The sequence below is a fragment of the Haliaeetus leucocephalus genome, unplaced genomic scaffold (assembly GCF_000737465.1).
Source record: "Haliaeetus leucocephalus isolate CR32 unplaced genomic scaffold, Haliaeetus_leucocephalus-4.0 Scaffold1007, whole genome shotgun sequence".
Taxonomy (NCBI): Eukaryota; Metazoa; Chordata; class Aves; order Accipitriformes; family Accipitridae; genus Haliaeetus; species Haliaeetus leucocephalus.
The window spans coordinates 1639138-1655695 of NW_010973443.1; the positions used below are offsets into that span (position 1 = coordinate 1639138).

A 16558-nucleotide genomic window follows, 5' to 3' on the forward strand; every position below is an offset into this window, starting at 1 on the left:
TCTTGCCTTCCATTTTCTCCCTGTCCCTTGGTAGAGGTGACTGAGTAAGTGGCTGCGTGGGTACTTGGCTGCTGGCTGGTGTCAACCCACCACACTCTCTAACCGTTTAGTACAGACAGGCTCACTTACACAGCACCCAATGTTACATTATCTAATGATATAAGCAGATGATCAAACTATGAGAAAAACTGTTTCAATTTTAAAATAACTGAAATACTTGTGTATTAAATACATACTTACCTTGTCTAGACAAATAATTTTACATTACTATGAAAGGCATAGTGACCCAGAAACCCTCCTGAAGGAAACTCTAACTAATTTTTATGCCTCACTTTTGACTAAGCTGATCTTAGTCTAGTAAAGAAAATCTTATAAATACTAAACTATTATTATAACTTAACTGTATTGCTTTTTGATATTTTTCATTAAAAACTTCTTTCCAGCAATGAGAGGAAGCAAAAAACCAAAAAGAATATCAAAGAGTTAGTACTTGTATAAGCTTGCATCTTCAAAACATAACACTGGGATTCTGACAGCAACTATATTTCATTCTGTTTGACATTGCACCAATCAGTTCAACCGAAATGCCATTTAGCCACTGACAGGTGGCCAGCTGACTTTACAAAAAGTAACTTCACTTTCATATGCAATGGAAATACATCATTATTTCTGTTGAAGTATGTAATTTTTCCTGTTAAAAAGACATGTAACACCAAGACATGCTTTAAAAGATTAGGATCAATAAGCTAATACCATTTGCTTAGTCCCATTTCTTCTATGTACACTTCCACTCATCTTCCACCAACTTTACAGCAGCAGAAAGAAGATTCAAAATATTGGGAGAAAATACTAATGACAAAAAAAAAAATTCCAGGTCACAGTATACTCTATTATCTTCTGAGCAGCTGAATCCCAAATTAATATCACTGCCACTCTTCCTGAAAATTACCATACAAATGCTTTGGTATAATAGGTCTACTTTGTATCCTTTTACAGTCAGAGGTCAGCACTATTAATTATAACATCCAAAACAGGAGCCAAGACTGCTACACAGCACCACTAATCACACTATCTCATTTAACGAAAGACATGCTACCAGTCACTCAAGAAAGCAGTCCTTTGCTAAACCTCACCTACTAATTGAGGCTTAACAGTGCATAGTTTTGCTGTTATACAGGATCTCTTTCCACTTTATCTACAAGTTTGATATATGTGACATTGAAAAAAGGAAAAAAGAAACTTACTCCAAAACAAACAAAATTTCTATCAAGCTTGGGACACTAGCCAAAAAAAAAAAAAAAAAAAAAAAAAAAAAGGATGAACTAACCTGAAGCCCAGATATACACTAGCAAGAGAGGGGTGTCATGAAATGGAGAGAGCTCAGTGCATAGCTGATAGTAAAAATTGTTTATTTATACAGCACTCTACACTGACCACTTTAAGGCATGCATAGGCACGATTTCATCTACAATCTACAGTGGCACTGAAGGTTGGTTTCAAGGTCATTGTAGCTGGCAAATGCTAATAGCTTATATTTAAAAGCATTCAGTCTTAATTCCTGCAGCCTGCTGATTTAAGGTAGACAATAAAAACTGCTATTGAAATAACTTACATTTTCAACCTTAGAAAGATGCTTACAACTTTCCAATCACTTTTAAGTACTCACCAGCACATTTTGTTCTTGTTTTCAGAGCTGGGCCAGGAGATCCGGTTCCCCCTTCACCTGGTCTTGTAAGTAATACACTGATTTCATATTCTGTGTCAGGATCCAGGTGGCCAATCTTATAGCTTGTGGAGTCCACAGGCTGTATGTCATACCAGCTTCCACTCGAAGTTCGATACTCAACTTCCCTTTGAATAATGGGTCCATCCCCATTGATGGAATTGGCATTCAACTGTATCCACAGGTAAGTCGCACCAACTGAGGACAGCTGAGGTGGAGCGATGGGAACTGGTGGCTCTGAAGCACAATAAGTTACAAAAAGCAGCAATAATTATAATGGCATTTTTTTCTTTTTCTAAAACATTCAAATAAGCAATGGGTTTTGTACTATATTAGAACTGAAGATTGCATAAAAATATGTATCTGAAGAAATCATCACTACAGATTAACTTATTTCCAATAAACTGCAATATGCAAACTCTTTTGCTTATGCACTTGGGAGTTTTTAACATGAAGCTTTTGTTTTATAGCATGTAACTTCAAAACAGGTACAACTAGAATTCTATTAACTAGACATTACATGGCAACTTTTAACTTCCAATTTAAAAAGAAAGATGATCTCATGTTTTCTTATCAACATACTGTTCTTACTGGATGTAAATATAAATCCTACTCAAAACTAACATTTTTAAGCTAAAATTGATACTGTAGTCTGACCTTAGACATAGCCAGAACATTGATTTCTGCAAGAAAACAAAATGAATTTTTTATTCATTATTTCTCATAGACTCCTACTCAGCCTTCATATTTTCAGACTCTGTGCAAGCAGTATAAATATAATATTTTTTCAAGTCCTATATCCTGGTTAAACAGAAAGACCTTCTAAATGAGAGCTGGGGGAATTATTGAGTCTTTACTATAAGTCTGACTCTATTTCATGTAATGGCTTATTTTCACTATCACACAGAAGCAGTACTGTCTCACAGATCAAGCACATGTGTGATCTCCTGATAGTTTGCATTCTAAAGATTTTAAAAGTGAGTAATATTAAAACTACTTTTATTTATCACATGATAGACATCCCATTTTAAATCAGACTGCAGAAATAATTTGCTGACAGCATCTCTTTTTAAAGGTAAATAAGAAATTCATTTTTTTCCTATTGCTTAACCAGGAAATTACTCTGCTGTTTCATGCATCACATCTGCATAAAATTCACCTTCCCATTGGTTAAATATATTCAAGTAGAACGAAAACAGGCTGCTGTAATAAGGCACTGTTTGATCCAATATTCTTAACATATCTATCAGCAAACATTTCCACCTTCTTAAGGCTACACAGAATACGTAATGAATGTAGAACATCTGTCTTCCCTAAGCTGTAGATTCAGATTTATCCTTTTCTGCTAACCATTTCCCGAAGTGTTGAGGTATAGGTAGTCAAACAGAAAAGAAGTTGAATTTATATATTTCATCATTTTCTCAAGGACTTCTAAGTCAGAGTCAAAGCAAAAAACACAAAAGAATGAAGCACAAGGGAGAAAGGAACTCTGGAAGTAAGTATTAATATTTCCTGAGAAATAGCAGAATTGCTATTTTAACAAACGTAGTTATCCTACGTTATGCTACCTTTTTTCGTTTACAGGAAGAGAACTCACAGAGCGCTAAGTACACTGAAGATCAGCTATGCCTCAGATAGACAGTGTTTCTAATTAGCACTGTACATTTGTATGTAAGTTTCAATCTGTGCAATCTGTTAGTAATTGCTGAAATATGACACCACAAAACGGCAAACATAGGCATGAGCATTGTATATTGTCATCTTAAGAATACTAATTGATTACTGTCATGAAGAACATGATACAGTGGACAACAATCAAGAATGTCTCCAAAGATGTCTACTAATTATTGCTGACTGGAATAGACATAAAAATAGCTTTATATGTTGTGGTAGATTCCAGTTCATAAAGAAAAGAATATTGTTTACATTTTCATATTGCTAGGGAGTAGCAATATATGGCAAACTGATGTCATCTTTTGGTTAGACACACAATGCAGTTTTATTGAAATTATTGTTCCTGAAGTATATCAACTATGGCTTCATACAGCGATAGCATGTCTGGAAACAGTTCTGACTTGACTCAAAATGATTTAGCATCAATTTAAATCATTAGGCTGTTTTGTGAACCAAGACATGAAATGGAACTTTTATAGAGCATCCTAAGGCATTTACTTAGCCATGCTGAAAGAACAGTTAATTACTTTCAAGTTTCAAATGCTACTAAAGGCTGCTGAAGTGCCATTCAAAATGTGAACTCAGGAGTTAGGTCACTAAGGTTAGTGGTTACACCAATTCATTCTAAGTATTACAAGTACTTGAAATAGAGAGTATTTTATTGTCTTTTCATCCCTCGGGGCATATTTTTCATTCCTTTGTGACCACAGTGCAAAAGGTTAATGCAAGCTGCATTATTTCAGCAAAGCCTGCATATACTGCAGTTTAATACTAGTAACATATTTTAATACTAAAATTAGTCTTGTTACCAGAGATCGAGGTTACATAAAATGAACCTTTCATTACAAACATGATGCTCACTATTAAGTGACTGGTTAAAAACATAAGACCCAGAGTTAAGCAGGCAATTTAATACAAACAGCGTACTACTAAATATAATGAGCTGCTTTCATGACTAAAGTATTAAAGTTATTCTTCTGACTTACTAATTTCTTCCTTCTTTAGGCAGAATTACTTAATTTTTTTAGGATACTGAGCAGTTTGCATCACTTAATCAGGTAAGTACCAGACTGCAGCACCACCGTCTTTCTCTAAAAGCAGTTTTACTGGTGGCCACTGGGGTAGTCTCAAATAAATACCATGCAAATTATTTTCTAATTAATACCTTTATGAAAACAGTACAATAGACCTGTGAATTTAGACCTGTGTACATCCAAGGAAGGAATTTCAACTGATTGCAGAAACGAGTTTGTTGCAGTGGCCGTTTAGTATGATGGTTTAGCTTAAAGAGGAGTTCTTCCTTGTAGATCTTTCTTGAAACAAGTAAACAAAGCTATTCAGTACTGTGAAACCCCTAAAGATAGGTTTTTAAAACAGAATATTAACTCAAAAAAAGAAGGTAAGTTTATCCATAATTTCAAATGTAATGCTTTTTAGACTTTGGACAGATAGGTGACTTCTTGGATTCTGTGACAAATGGCGACAGGCATAATCCCTTATGGAAAGAAAATAGTGGCCACCTTACAAAGCCAGAGGTCTGCAGATGACAACAAGCTTTAGGCAGATGCTCTAATGTCACCCTACATAAATGTGGGGGTTTTTTACAGTAAATATAAGAAAAAGACAAAGCCTTTATGATAAGGAGCAGCAGTTCTCTTATGCAGAGGTGTCGTGGTTTAACCCCAGCCAGCAACTAAGCACCACGCAGCTGCTCACTCACTCCCCCCCATCCAGTGGGATGGGGGAGAAAATCAGGAAAAGTAGTAAAACTCCTGGGTTGAGATAAGAACGATTTAATAGAACAGAAAAGAAGAAACTAATAATGATAATGATAACACTAATAAAATGACAACAGTAGTAATAAAAGGATTGGAATGTACAAATGATGCGCAGGGCAATCGCTCACCACCCACCGACCGACACCCAGCCAGTCCCCGAGCGGCGAATCCCTGCCCCCCCACTTCCCAGTTCCTAAACTAGACGGGATGTCACATGGTATGGAATACACTGTTGGCCAGTTTGGGTCAGGTGCCCTGGCTGGGCATGAGAAGCTGAAAAATCCTTGACTATAGTCTAAACACTACTGAGCAACAACTGAAAACATCAGTGTGATCAACATTCTTCACATACTGAACTCAAAACATAGCACTGTACCAGCTACTAGGAAGACAGTTAACTCTATCCCAGCTGAAACCAGGACAAGAGGATAAAAAGAAATTTAGTTGTACATGCATATAAACTATCTATTCTTATGCGCTTCTATATTAATTGGAAACATACTTGAAATGGCAACTCTTATTTACACTGCTTTGTACTTTAAATTATACAAAATCTTCAAATATTTTCTACAAGATCCTAACATGTTTATGTTTTGCAGTTCTTTTAAAATTGTTATAGGGAGGGGAAAGGCCTCACACAGAGATGCCAGTGGAAATAATGTAAATCTCTGAGATGTAACTTAATTATAGAACACAAAAAATAGACATTTCTTCTCTGTGGCTCAGAACAGCTAACTTGAAAAATGAAAAAAAATCTACCTCAATAGCAACCACAACATTTTTTTATTTTTCTTTTGAGGTGAGAGAGTGGGAGAATGGAACCATGCTACATTTGCGGGGGAACAGGGAAGAAAATTTATCCTGCAAGCTGATTATTTTATATTTACATAGTAACTGTTAGAAAGACAGTGCCATGATATTCCCATGTGATACTGTTCAGAACAACATGAGTAGGTGAAGTGATAAAAATAAGGTATCAATCATCTCTGATGCTATGTCCACATTAATAACATCTTAGTTATTATAAAACTAATCAAATCATTACAATTTTATAGTCTTGAAATCAATTAAACAGCTTTATTTTAAGAATATTTTCTTCCATTTTCCTCTCTATTTTGTTTTTTCATAGATATATGTATTATTGTGCTCCTCTTTTGAACATGCAAATGATTCCATCCCTTTGGAAACAATGGAGAGCAGTGCCATTTTGCAGCATTTAATTGTGAATGAAGGGCAACAAATACCCCTACTGATAATAAAAGACACAGCAATGATTTTGAAACATCACGGTTCTTCATGCAATATTTTTTCAAAAAAGTCTTTAAATAATTCCTGCCAAATCATTTAATTGTTTAATTAAACAATGCCTCTAAACGGTATGATGCATAACACGTGAGCTAATTTTACACTATTCCTTTACTGAGAGTGTTCAGGACGAAAGGTTGACCTGACCCAGTATGCTAATGTTCTTAAAATTACTTGTAAATTCATCATTTTAAGAAAATGTCATTGTTATATTTTATACATATTTTGAAACTTTACAGAAAAACAAATGTCCTTGTACTATACAGATAAGCCTATGCAGGTACAGTCTAATTAGTTGGACATTAGTAGATACCCAGCTAAAGCCGGTAGTAAGTAGCAGTACTATTACCTCCCATCCCTAACTAGGCACAAACTGTTCCCTTCCCCAGACGTGATTCCTCCCAAACCCAATCGCTCTGACCTTCCCACTCCTGACTCGCCAACTCTCTTTTAAGACAGTGGCACATCAGCCTGCACTGCTCTCACTCCACCCATCCACATCTGCTTACTTAAGTGGTCTAAATCCATATACTCTTCCTATTCTCAGCTTTGCTCAGTTTTTGTTTTCTCCCCACGCTATGGTCACCACCCCCACATTCCAAACACCACTAAATTCCCACTCCAGGTTTGGGTTTTTTTACCCCAGGCTGTATCTACAAGCTCTGTGCCTGCTCCTCTCCCTGCCTTCCTGTCTGCTGCTGTTCTTCTAATCATGCTTCTCCCTAGCATCTGCTTTTCTTCTCCCCTCCTGCACTAGACAGTTCCCCTTTCCAGACAGTTCCCTTTTTCACAGGCCTCAGCCCCCATCCTCATACCCTACATACATGTATATGTATATACACACATACATATTTTTCCATATGCATGTATGTTTATCTTCACACTTTGCCGTCTTTATCCCTAGCTTTTAGTGCTTATGCAGTCCCAGTTTTCACCTATCTCCCTTCTCATTTCAAAACACCTCCCAGTTTGCCACACCCTTCAGTCCTGTACTAACAACCTCATCCAAGTATGCAGCTTCTTGCTCTTGCACCCCTTGCTGTCCACATATGCATGTCACCATCTTACCCTCACAGTACAAGGGCTCAGCAAGGTATAGGGCTGTATACTAAAACCACAGGAATGGTAAGCTCACAGCTTTTGATTCCTGTGCCTGGATCCAGCCTGTCCCAGAGGAGCTCAGATCATTGCTTGCATTTAAATTCCACTCACCGTATCTAGAATTTGGGGGGAATTTGACAGTTTAACTCAGAGAAGTCTCAGGGTCTCGGTGGGTTTTATTTAGTAGCTTGTAAATTGACTATACTTGAAAACAGATTTTCACAGAAACAGTTCTTGATATAACTATTACCCTCCTGAAAAAAAAATTCCTGCTTCAAAGCCCCAAGTCTTCAGCACTTTCCTATGGCAAGTTTGCTAAGATGGCTGAACTATCTCTCTCAACTGTTTTGGCTGGAGGTTTCTCAAAACCTTCAGGCTGTGGCACACACCTACACTGGAGAATATCAGCCTGAAGTCAGTTTGCCAAAATATGAGCATCCAAAAGCAGGACTTCATGATAGGAATTGTCAGGCAACCATAAAAATAAGTCCTAATACCAGCACTGTTTGTAAAAAAGGGGTACAGACAGACTGATGGATCTAGCATGAAGGGTTAGTTGACAGAAAGAGAAAACAGACATTAAGTACCTGTGTATATTTAATGTATGAGAACAATTGATACCACAGATAAGAAATTGTTAATATTTTCTTACTGTGTCTTGCTCTCAAAATGATTTTGCCCTCTAGAATAAATTCTTTGCTCTAGAGGTCCAGAAGAGGTTTGGTTCTGTTGCCAGTGTTAAATCTTGCACTTGGAAAGATGCAGACGTTTAAGCTGCCAGCATTACAGATGGCTACCTTTCTATGCCCTCGCTTAAAAACCTAACAAAACTCCTTTTAACCAATTTGACACCTAGGTTTACCCTGTTTGAACTCAATAAGCAGTCTGAACTCTGTAATAATCTGATGTCTGCTCAGACAGGCTCATTCAGTTCTCCTAAATCTAATCTGTGTTGGATCTGCCCACTGTTAGAAAAATTCAACCTAGAAACTGTATGTAGAAGTCCAATTTACTTCACCAAATACATTTAATCAATTCCACCCTACTATTTTCCTTTTGCTCAATGTTTGATTACTTTTATGCCACCTATTAGATAGAAACTGCTGGTTTTTTACAATAAGTGGGTGATCTGACAAGGCCAATTTCCTGTCTCCCATTAGACACAGTGACATTTCAATCCAATTCTCTGACAAACTTAGATGAGGATACTATGTAGTCTGAGCACACACAATGACAAGGCACTTGTCTTTTCAGCCTTTCCTATCAGAACAAACACTTGGGCAAATTGAAAACCTCCCCTTCAGGATTTATTTAAATAGAGCAATCAATACTTTATTTCACCATCCTCTAAAAGGCATATAAGATAACACAAACAAGTTTTCAGAAAAAAAAACGTTTTTCCCCTTCTTGTTTAAGGCCAGACTAATTGTTCACTGACAGGCTTGTTGCTCATTAACTTGACAATATTCATGTTTACAGTTCTTTAATAAGATAACATGGGATTAACTGACAGCTCTTTAATTGCCCCCCCTTTTTTTCCCCTCCATACAGATTAAACCTTGCTATAACCATATCTGCTCAGATAAAAAAAAAAGAAGAAGAAAAAAAGAAAAAAAAAAGAACATTTGGCAGTTTCTTACATATCTCTCAACTTCAAGATTTCATTCCTATTCCTTTGCAATTTCAGGTTTGGTTTGCAGCACCTCATACTAGTGGCCCTTCCGCTGATTTCAAAAGTTCTGGTACCTGGTCTCCAGTGCCACACCACATCACACCACAGCAGCACTACAAACCTTGAAGAGGTTTACATAAGAAAGTAACTGGAATCTACTTAGAATAAATTCCTATTTAGTGAAACTATGTCTACAGTGAAGTAGAATGGATGTTGTACAGAGCTGTAACCCACTCTACTGTGCAAATGTCCCTACTTAAAAGCAAAGATATTTTGAAAAAATCCCAACTCCATTGCAGGATTTACTTACTTGCAACTTGAGTTACAAGTTCAGTAACCAGAATGAAACAGAGCACAACAGATCTGAAGAACTGATTCTCTTGAACTTACAAATGCTAGGGTTGACTCTCCTATCATCCTAGCAATGTAAATTCCAGGGAAATTCCTCTTAAATCAGCTTAGTTACACCAGCGTAAACGAGAAGAGAATTAGGTTCATTGTTTGCAACAAAGAGTGGGGAGTAATTACGCTACTGTTTCTACAAATACTATTATTAAGCCATCAGTAACTCCCAAGTACACTAAGCATTACATGCAATATGGGTAAATGTACATTTTTCATGATGTATTGATGGTAATGGATTAAAAAAAAAGATACAGCTGCACTGAAATCAATCCATTATCTTTGAATTCTGCTAACTAACATTGCAGAAAAGCTGCTCAAAAAATTAGGAAATACAACTTCTTAATTATATGCCATCAATAAGAAAGCATATTTACTAATTAGTCCCTAATGCTGCTATTTCAGTATAGTCATCTAAGGCTTTACAGTGCAATGTTTGAAATGGGTCTTTTTAAGTCAGAAGGAATGACCTGCAGGTGGTCTCAGAAAAGCTCCAATACAGGCAATGGGGATTACCATAATTACTTTGCCACTCTACAAGTAGTTAATGGGATTACACCCTAAGGCTATCCACTTGTTCACAGTGCCCAGTGCAAATTTTCTGAAAGGATCTGGGTAAGCACAAATGCTTTAATGATATACTTCACAATTTCATCTACTGCACCACAAAAGGAGAAGTAATAAACTAAGACACTTTAAATCAAAGAAATTGAAAAAAAAAAATCTAACTTCTTCGTCTTCCTGTACATCCTGTTACTGATGCAGTAAATCTTCTATCTGCCTCCTTCAGGCAGCCTCCGTTCTTCCTTGTTTTCACTGGCATTAGGTCTGAAACATGCTTCATCATTCCTATTGGGGCTCAAAGTCCACACTTTCTTTGCTGACTTCCATACATTTTCATTTTTGGCCACCCCTTTCATTTCCTTTTCATGCTTGGACTGAAATAACCTCATTTTTCCCACCATGCTTTATAATTATATTCTCATCTCACCCACTCTATTTGTTTCCTTATCTATCCATTCAAATACTACAATTTGTTTTGCCTTGTTATCTTTATACACTGCTTATTTGCAACCTCCTTCTCCTTGTCTCGTCCTGTTTCTCTCCATTTTCTCTGAAACACACCCACTAAACCCATATTCTTGCTTTTGGGAAATAGTTTCTTCTTCATTATGGCTCTCTTGCATCTTCTACCGGTTACCTAGTATTCCCCAGTCTAACCCGTAGCCCAAGTTTCTTCCTCTCCAATCAAACCTTCCTCATCTCAAAAACATTGTTCTAACCATATCACTTCTCCATTATTCCACTCCTCATTTTCTTCTTAAATATCCCCCTCAATTTTTATGTAATTCAAAAAACCTCATTCTTATCTACAGCATAACTGCTAATGTTCCTGCATCTCTTCTCAATGTAAACTCTATTGTTCTTCTCACTTTGATCTTTTTTTCTGCAAAATTTCCACTTTGTGATTTTAATGTCTTGGCCTGATTCTTTATTTATGCCACTGTGCCTCCTGTCCTTCAAATCCTTCCTTTACTACTAGCTTCTGGCACACATGCTTTCTATATTGACTTCAGAAACAAGATACATGGTACATTTTCAGATGTAACAGTTATCCTACACCTTGCTTATTGTCCTACATAGAAGTTGCCTTTAGGAAAAAGATCACACCTTTAAAAAGTCCTGACAAATCCCATATAGGTTTATAAATACACAAAATAATTAAAGAGTTAAGAGAAAGAAAAGAGGAAACCCCAGATCAACTAATAACAAAGCCCCTTATCCAGTCTGCTGTCTGCAACAAAAACTGTGCAAGCTCTTATACTGCAATAGGTACCAATTCTTTAATTAGGTGACTAAGTCATAAGAAAGGTTAATTTGTATCTTAACACAAAAGATAAAACCTAGAGCAGAATTTGGAAAGCAGAGTGACAAGAAAGTACTACATAAAAATTAAATTTCTTGCTCTGTTACTCCTTAGCCTGTAAGTTTCTTTAATTCCATTAGAACAGCTACAATGATATCATCCATGATGATCCAAATGCTATCCCCAAAAGAAAAAAAGTCCTGACCAACAAAGGATACTGTTTCTAAAATCAGAGGATGCAAGTGTGTCCTTCCTAATTCCCAGAGGAAAATCCCACATCTGTGGTATATTTAATTTTAGGGCACTCATTCACTCCTTGCCAACCTGGATCAAATTATTTTCAGAAAGAAGAGAAAAAGAGCCTTTAGCCCTTCACCTCACTTCTTGTTTGTTAGGCACGGAATGGACCAGAAAGGGAAGATACATAATAATGTGGCTCCATAGGTTAGATGCTGCAGAATCTGTTTTTGTCTCTGATAGAACAAAAATAAAATTGTGTTCCTCCAAAATACTAGTATGAAAGAAGAAATCAAAATGTAATTTAAATATAACTAATGTTAAAAAATTGGTTTAGTGCAGTTTTCTATAATAAGGATGGACAGACCTGTATGCATTCTATTTACATATAAGTGTTACCTGCTGTTTTTAAAACCATCCCTTCATATATTGGAATATGTGTATTTTATGTGTTCATTTTAATGTAAATCTTTCATATTTTGCAGTAAATATATTTTTAGAATGCAATCTCCACAAAGAAGGTAAAAGCCAGTATTATGTTCTTACTTTAAAAAAATCTCGTAAAGACATATGGTTCTAAACAGTGCATTTTGGGGAAATACTTAAAACGACAATCAACAAGTAACTAGTTAATTAGCCTTCACTTCTTCTGTCATTCCCTTGTTACAGCTGGATAGACTCTTAAGATTTACATAAATAGGGTCTATTTATTGAACCTCTTATCAACTGTAACAGGCTATAGGTGACATTCTTATATTATATATATAAGGCTATAGGTGAATTAGCAATTGCAGGTCCTTATTCCATACACTGAGCATGCAAATACTGATTTTTATTGTGAAATACCTTTGACTATCAGTTCTGCATAGTTTGATACACCAACTCCTCCTTCTGTCCGAATCATGCAGCGATAGTTGCCAGCGTCCCGCTTCGTGGCATTTACCACACTAAAAAGAGCTACAAATCGGCGAAAGTTGAACACTTTTATGTCCTTCAAAGGTGCATCCCTTACATAAATACCCTAGGCGAAGAAACGGAAATAAAGAATATTGTTAGTCATATTAAAAAAAAAATAAAATACTTGACAACCAATTTTATTTTTCTCAAGTTCCCCAAGAGGGGAGGCAAGATAAAAGCAGAAGTCTGTATATGTTACTTTTACAGATGTTTATGCTGTGTGAGACTTTACTGCTTTCCCATGTGAGTTAAACCATTCATCATCAGTGGGCAACCACTCATCTGGAACAGCTGCTTTCAACTCTTTATAGATTAACTAATAGAAAGATTTAAAAGCAATGTAACATTTACTTGCTTGGCTTGCTTTACACAAATATTTAAAGTTATTTCCTTTAAAGAAACATGAAACCCAGCATACTCAGTCTCTGCTTTCTCTTCCCCTCCTCACCCGCTACTTGGCATATGCATCTTGCACAGCTTATACAGAAATGTCAGTGGATGGTTCTCATACACTAGCACCTACACATGGGGTTATCAGCGACTCAGGTAGAAGAGACTAGACACAGATTTACGAGGCAAATGACCAACAAGGCTGAAGTTGTCTCCATGTCTCACTTCCTCAGCATGATACTGGGAACTAGGCAGTTTCTACTTCAGTGCAGTGTCTTGTCCTCAATTTAACATATTGCATGCAGGGCACAAGAAAATGAGCTGTTTAACAGCCAAGGAGCACAAGGTCCAGCATAAGTCCCATGCTACCGGCCTACTCCCTCATGTGATCCAGTGCATGTCTGGAGGAGTGAAAAAGGGAGGGCAGCAGACAGAAGAGGGCAGAGATGACATCTTGCCATGACCTCTGACACAAAGATGAGGGCAGAGAGACTTGGCTGTCAAATTGGCATCAGAACTTGCACTCCACCTGCCCATGAAATAGGATATGTGCACTATGAACACTCGAAAATCATCAGAAAAATGTTTAATCATCAGATTACTAGAACTGGCTGAAAAAAACATATACAAAATCTAGTGGCAACATTTACTCCCAAAAGACGCTCTCTCCAGGAAGGCATATGCACAATCTGACGCTATGTAATGATACTGGTTATTTTTAGTAGGTTTTTCTGACTTCAGGAGCTCCAAGCAGAGCAAGGGTCCTGCACTGCTGAGCTTCTATAAACCATCCACACAGCTGGTAATGTACGTTTCTCTGCCCTGGAATTTGTAGTTTGTCCAGCAGAATTTAAGACCTACATAAGAAATACTGACCTCATTTTGTTATGGCCTTTACTTGCCACTATACTGAAAGTACAAAATTAAACTCATCCATGAATCATAAAACCAAGTGAAAGTTAATCATGCCAGTAATGCCAAAGAAGAAGTATAATTAAGAGTAAATACTAATTCTCCAGCACAGTAAGGCAGAGTTATTTCCTCTTCAAATATAAACGTGGGTGATGCACAGCTTTTTTAAAAGAAAAAAAAATGCTTGTAAGATGCCCAAAGAATGTACTATCATGCCTTAAAAATTACTCAGTCTTAAATTATTACTTGAGAATTACTTCAGATAATTGCGAGCTCCTTAAAATTCCTAGAATTCTGAGCTGCTGATAAACCAGCTTCTCTAAAGAGGCATGGCAGTTACCGAAAACAAAACTTGGAAAGAAACATTTCAGACTACTATTTCAAAACTACTATTTTTACTGCTTTTGCCACTGTATTATCCTTCTAGCAAGAATGGCTGCAGATAGCAGTAAGCAAGCAGAGCAGGTTAATTATGATTTTGGAGAATGAATATTTTTAAAAGCAACTTTATTTTTTACCTAAGACAGTAACTGATTAATCCTAATTAGAAGAGCTGCTGAGCAGTCACAAACCACATGGTTTTAAAGTATGTTTCTGCAGCTTTCAGACTCTTTAAGGACTCTGTGCATAGCCAAGTTAAGTGCTTATGTTACATCCACCCACACTAGTTTTTCCTTCCTTCTAGTCACAACATCAGGAAACTTCACACAGACTACTTTATCCTGCCAAGAAATAGGGTAAGTTATTCTCTAGGGAAGAACATACCACCTTACAATGACTAATTCTAGTACCTAAACTAGCTCAGTTCATTTAGAGTGTGAACAAGCCCCTCTGTGCTCCAGCCTGCTCGGTACACCCACCCTTCCAAGTGGGGCACCTGCATCCAGAATTTACCAGGACTCTCATGTGTTTTAACACAACTGAAGAACCGTGTAAATATTTTAACAATTATTTCTTGCTGTTCCCACCCAGCAAGGCTACAGGATGCTCTTAAAGGGGGAAAGAGGTGAAGGGAAAGGACTAGGTAATGCCATGAGGCAGTATAATATCTACCTTAATCTGCAGCCTGTGAAGAGAGGAGACCATGGAATGGTATGATTGCACACTCCCCACTGGTCCCACACAGAGGACTGCCTCCTACTACACCAGCCCCGTCAGACCTCCCAGTGGCCGGTAGAAATCCTGACCACCACAGCCTGGGTTGTCATATAAACTGCCAGCAGTCCATGAAGGGAACTGCTCAAATACCCGGCCCCATAGGACATATTTCCCATGGTTTTTGTTCATATGTTCAATGAAAATTGGAATGGATCAATGCATTGCAGCATTTATAATAAATTATTATTACATCGGGGTCCCATAATCTTTTTCGCCTTCTGCTGATTCTCAAACACACTAATCTTGCCTGATTTCAAATGTTTTAACTGCTGTTCTACAACAGGAAATCTTAAGTTGATCAAGTAATTGACTTATATGGCCATGCAACACATGCTATCCATTCACATCAGTAATTTTCACTGAAAAAGAGAGAAGCATATTTCAGAGGCACGTATCATTTCGCTCAAATGAACAGAGCCTTAAATGTAACTCAGTTTGACTCTACAGAGGATTCAAGCATTTCTGCCCCCCAGCAAAATCCAGATGTGAAACAGGTTATTAATGGTGGCTTTTCCATATTTAACAGACGCCTTTAAGCAGACTGTATGATAAATGACAAGCTCTCAGTCCTGATTGTCAATAGATATTTCATTTAGAATGCCTAGAAATAACTTACTTATATCAAATGAACATTCGTTTATTGAACATATTAGTACATCCCGCTATGATTTTTTTACAAATAATTATTTTCAGTAGCATTCACATAAATAAGTTAACACTCACTAATGCAACATTCTGAAGTCCCACAAATAAAAGAGATCATTTACTGCTTTACTAATTATAGTCACTGAAACCTTAATATCAGTTTTTTTAAGATAGATTCTGAAATTTACCAATAGGTCTCGCAAACTCCCACTTTTTATGTGGAAGCCTGAGTCTTCACAAATTCCTCATCTTACTGAAAATTAAACAAAAAATGACAAGTCTGTAATTTACTAATCCCATTCCAGAAAAGAGTATAAAATTCATGATTTACAATGCAACACTATGGTACTCTATATTAGAACCCTTTAAAACAGGTTGTTGGAGCAAATTTGTAATAGCCTTCTGTTTTCTGGGTGGGGTTTATTTGTTGCTTGTTTTAAATACAATTCAAAGATAAATATGGTTCTTTTTTACTGCTTTGCCATATGAAAGACTGAGGCTTTACTATAGATTAAGTCTGCTAGCTTTTCCTGCCTCTGGGACTCGGAGAACTGTGCGAACAGGACACTTCATTCTTTGGAAAGAGGAAACTGCCATAATCATTTAATGCTAGACCCACTTGGACTAAAAAGGCTACGTCCCCAGGGCAGAGCTGTCTAACCTTCTTAGAGCAGAATTTTCACCCCAAACAAAGTTTGCAAGATGCTGAGATCCAAAACCGAAAATAACAGATTCCA

At 36.9% G+C, this 16558-nt stretch overlaps 1 protein-coding gene across 1 annotated transcript in view; it reads right to left on the bottom strand.

Annotated features, from left to right (window-relative positions):
• PTPRM (protein tyrosine phosphatase, receptor type, M) overlaps positions 1–16558 on the bottom strand; it is a 340322-nt gene that overhangs the window by 292956 nt on the left and 30808 nt on the right. Inside the window, exons 4-5 of the mRNA XM_010584832.1 lie at positions 12606–12780; positions 1667–1960 (exon numbers count right to left, since the gene is read on the bottom strand). Of these exons, the coding sequence (XP_010583134.1) occupies positions 1667–1960; positions 12606–12780 (469 nt within the window). The remainder of the gene's footprint in view (positions 1–1666; positions 1961–12605; positions 12781–16558) is intronic.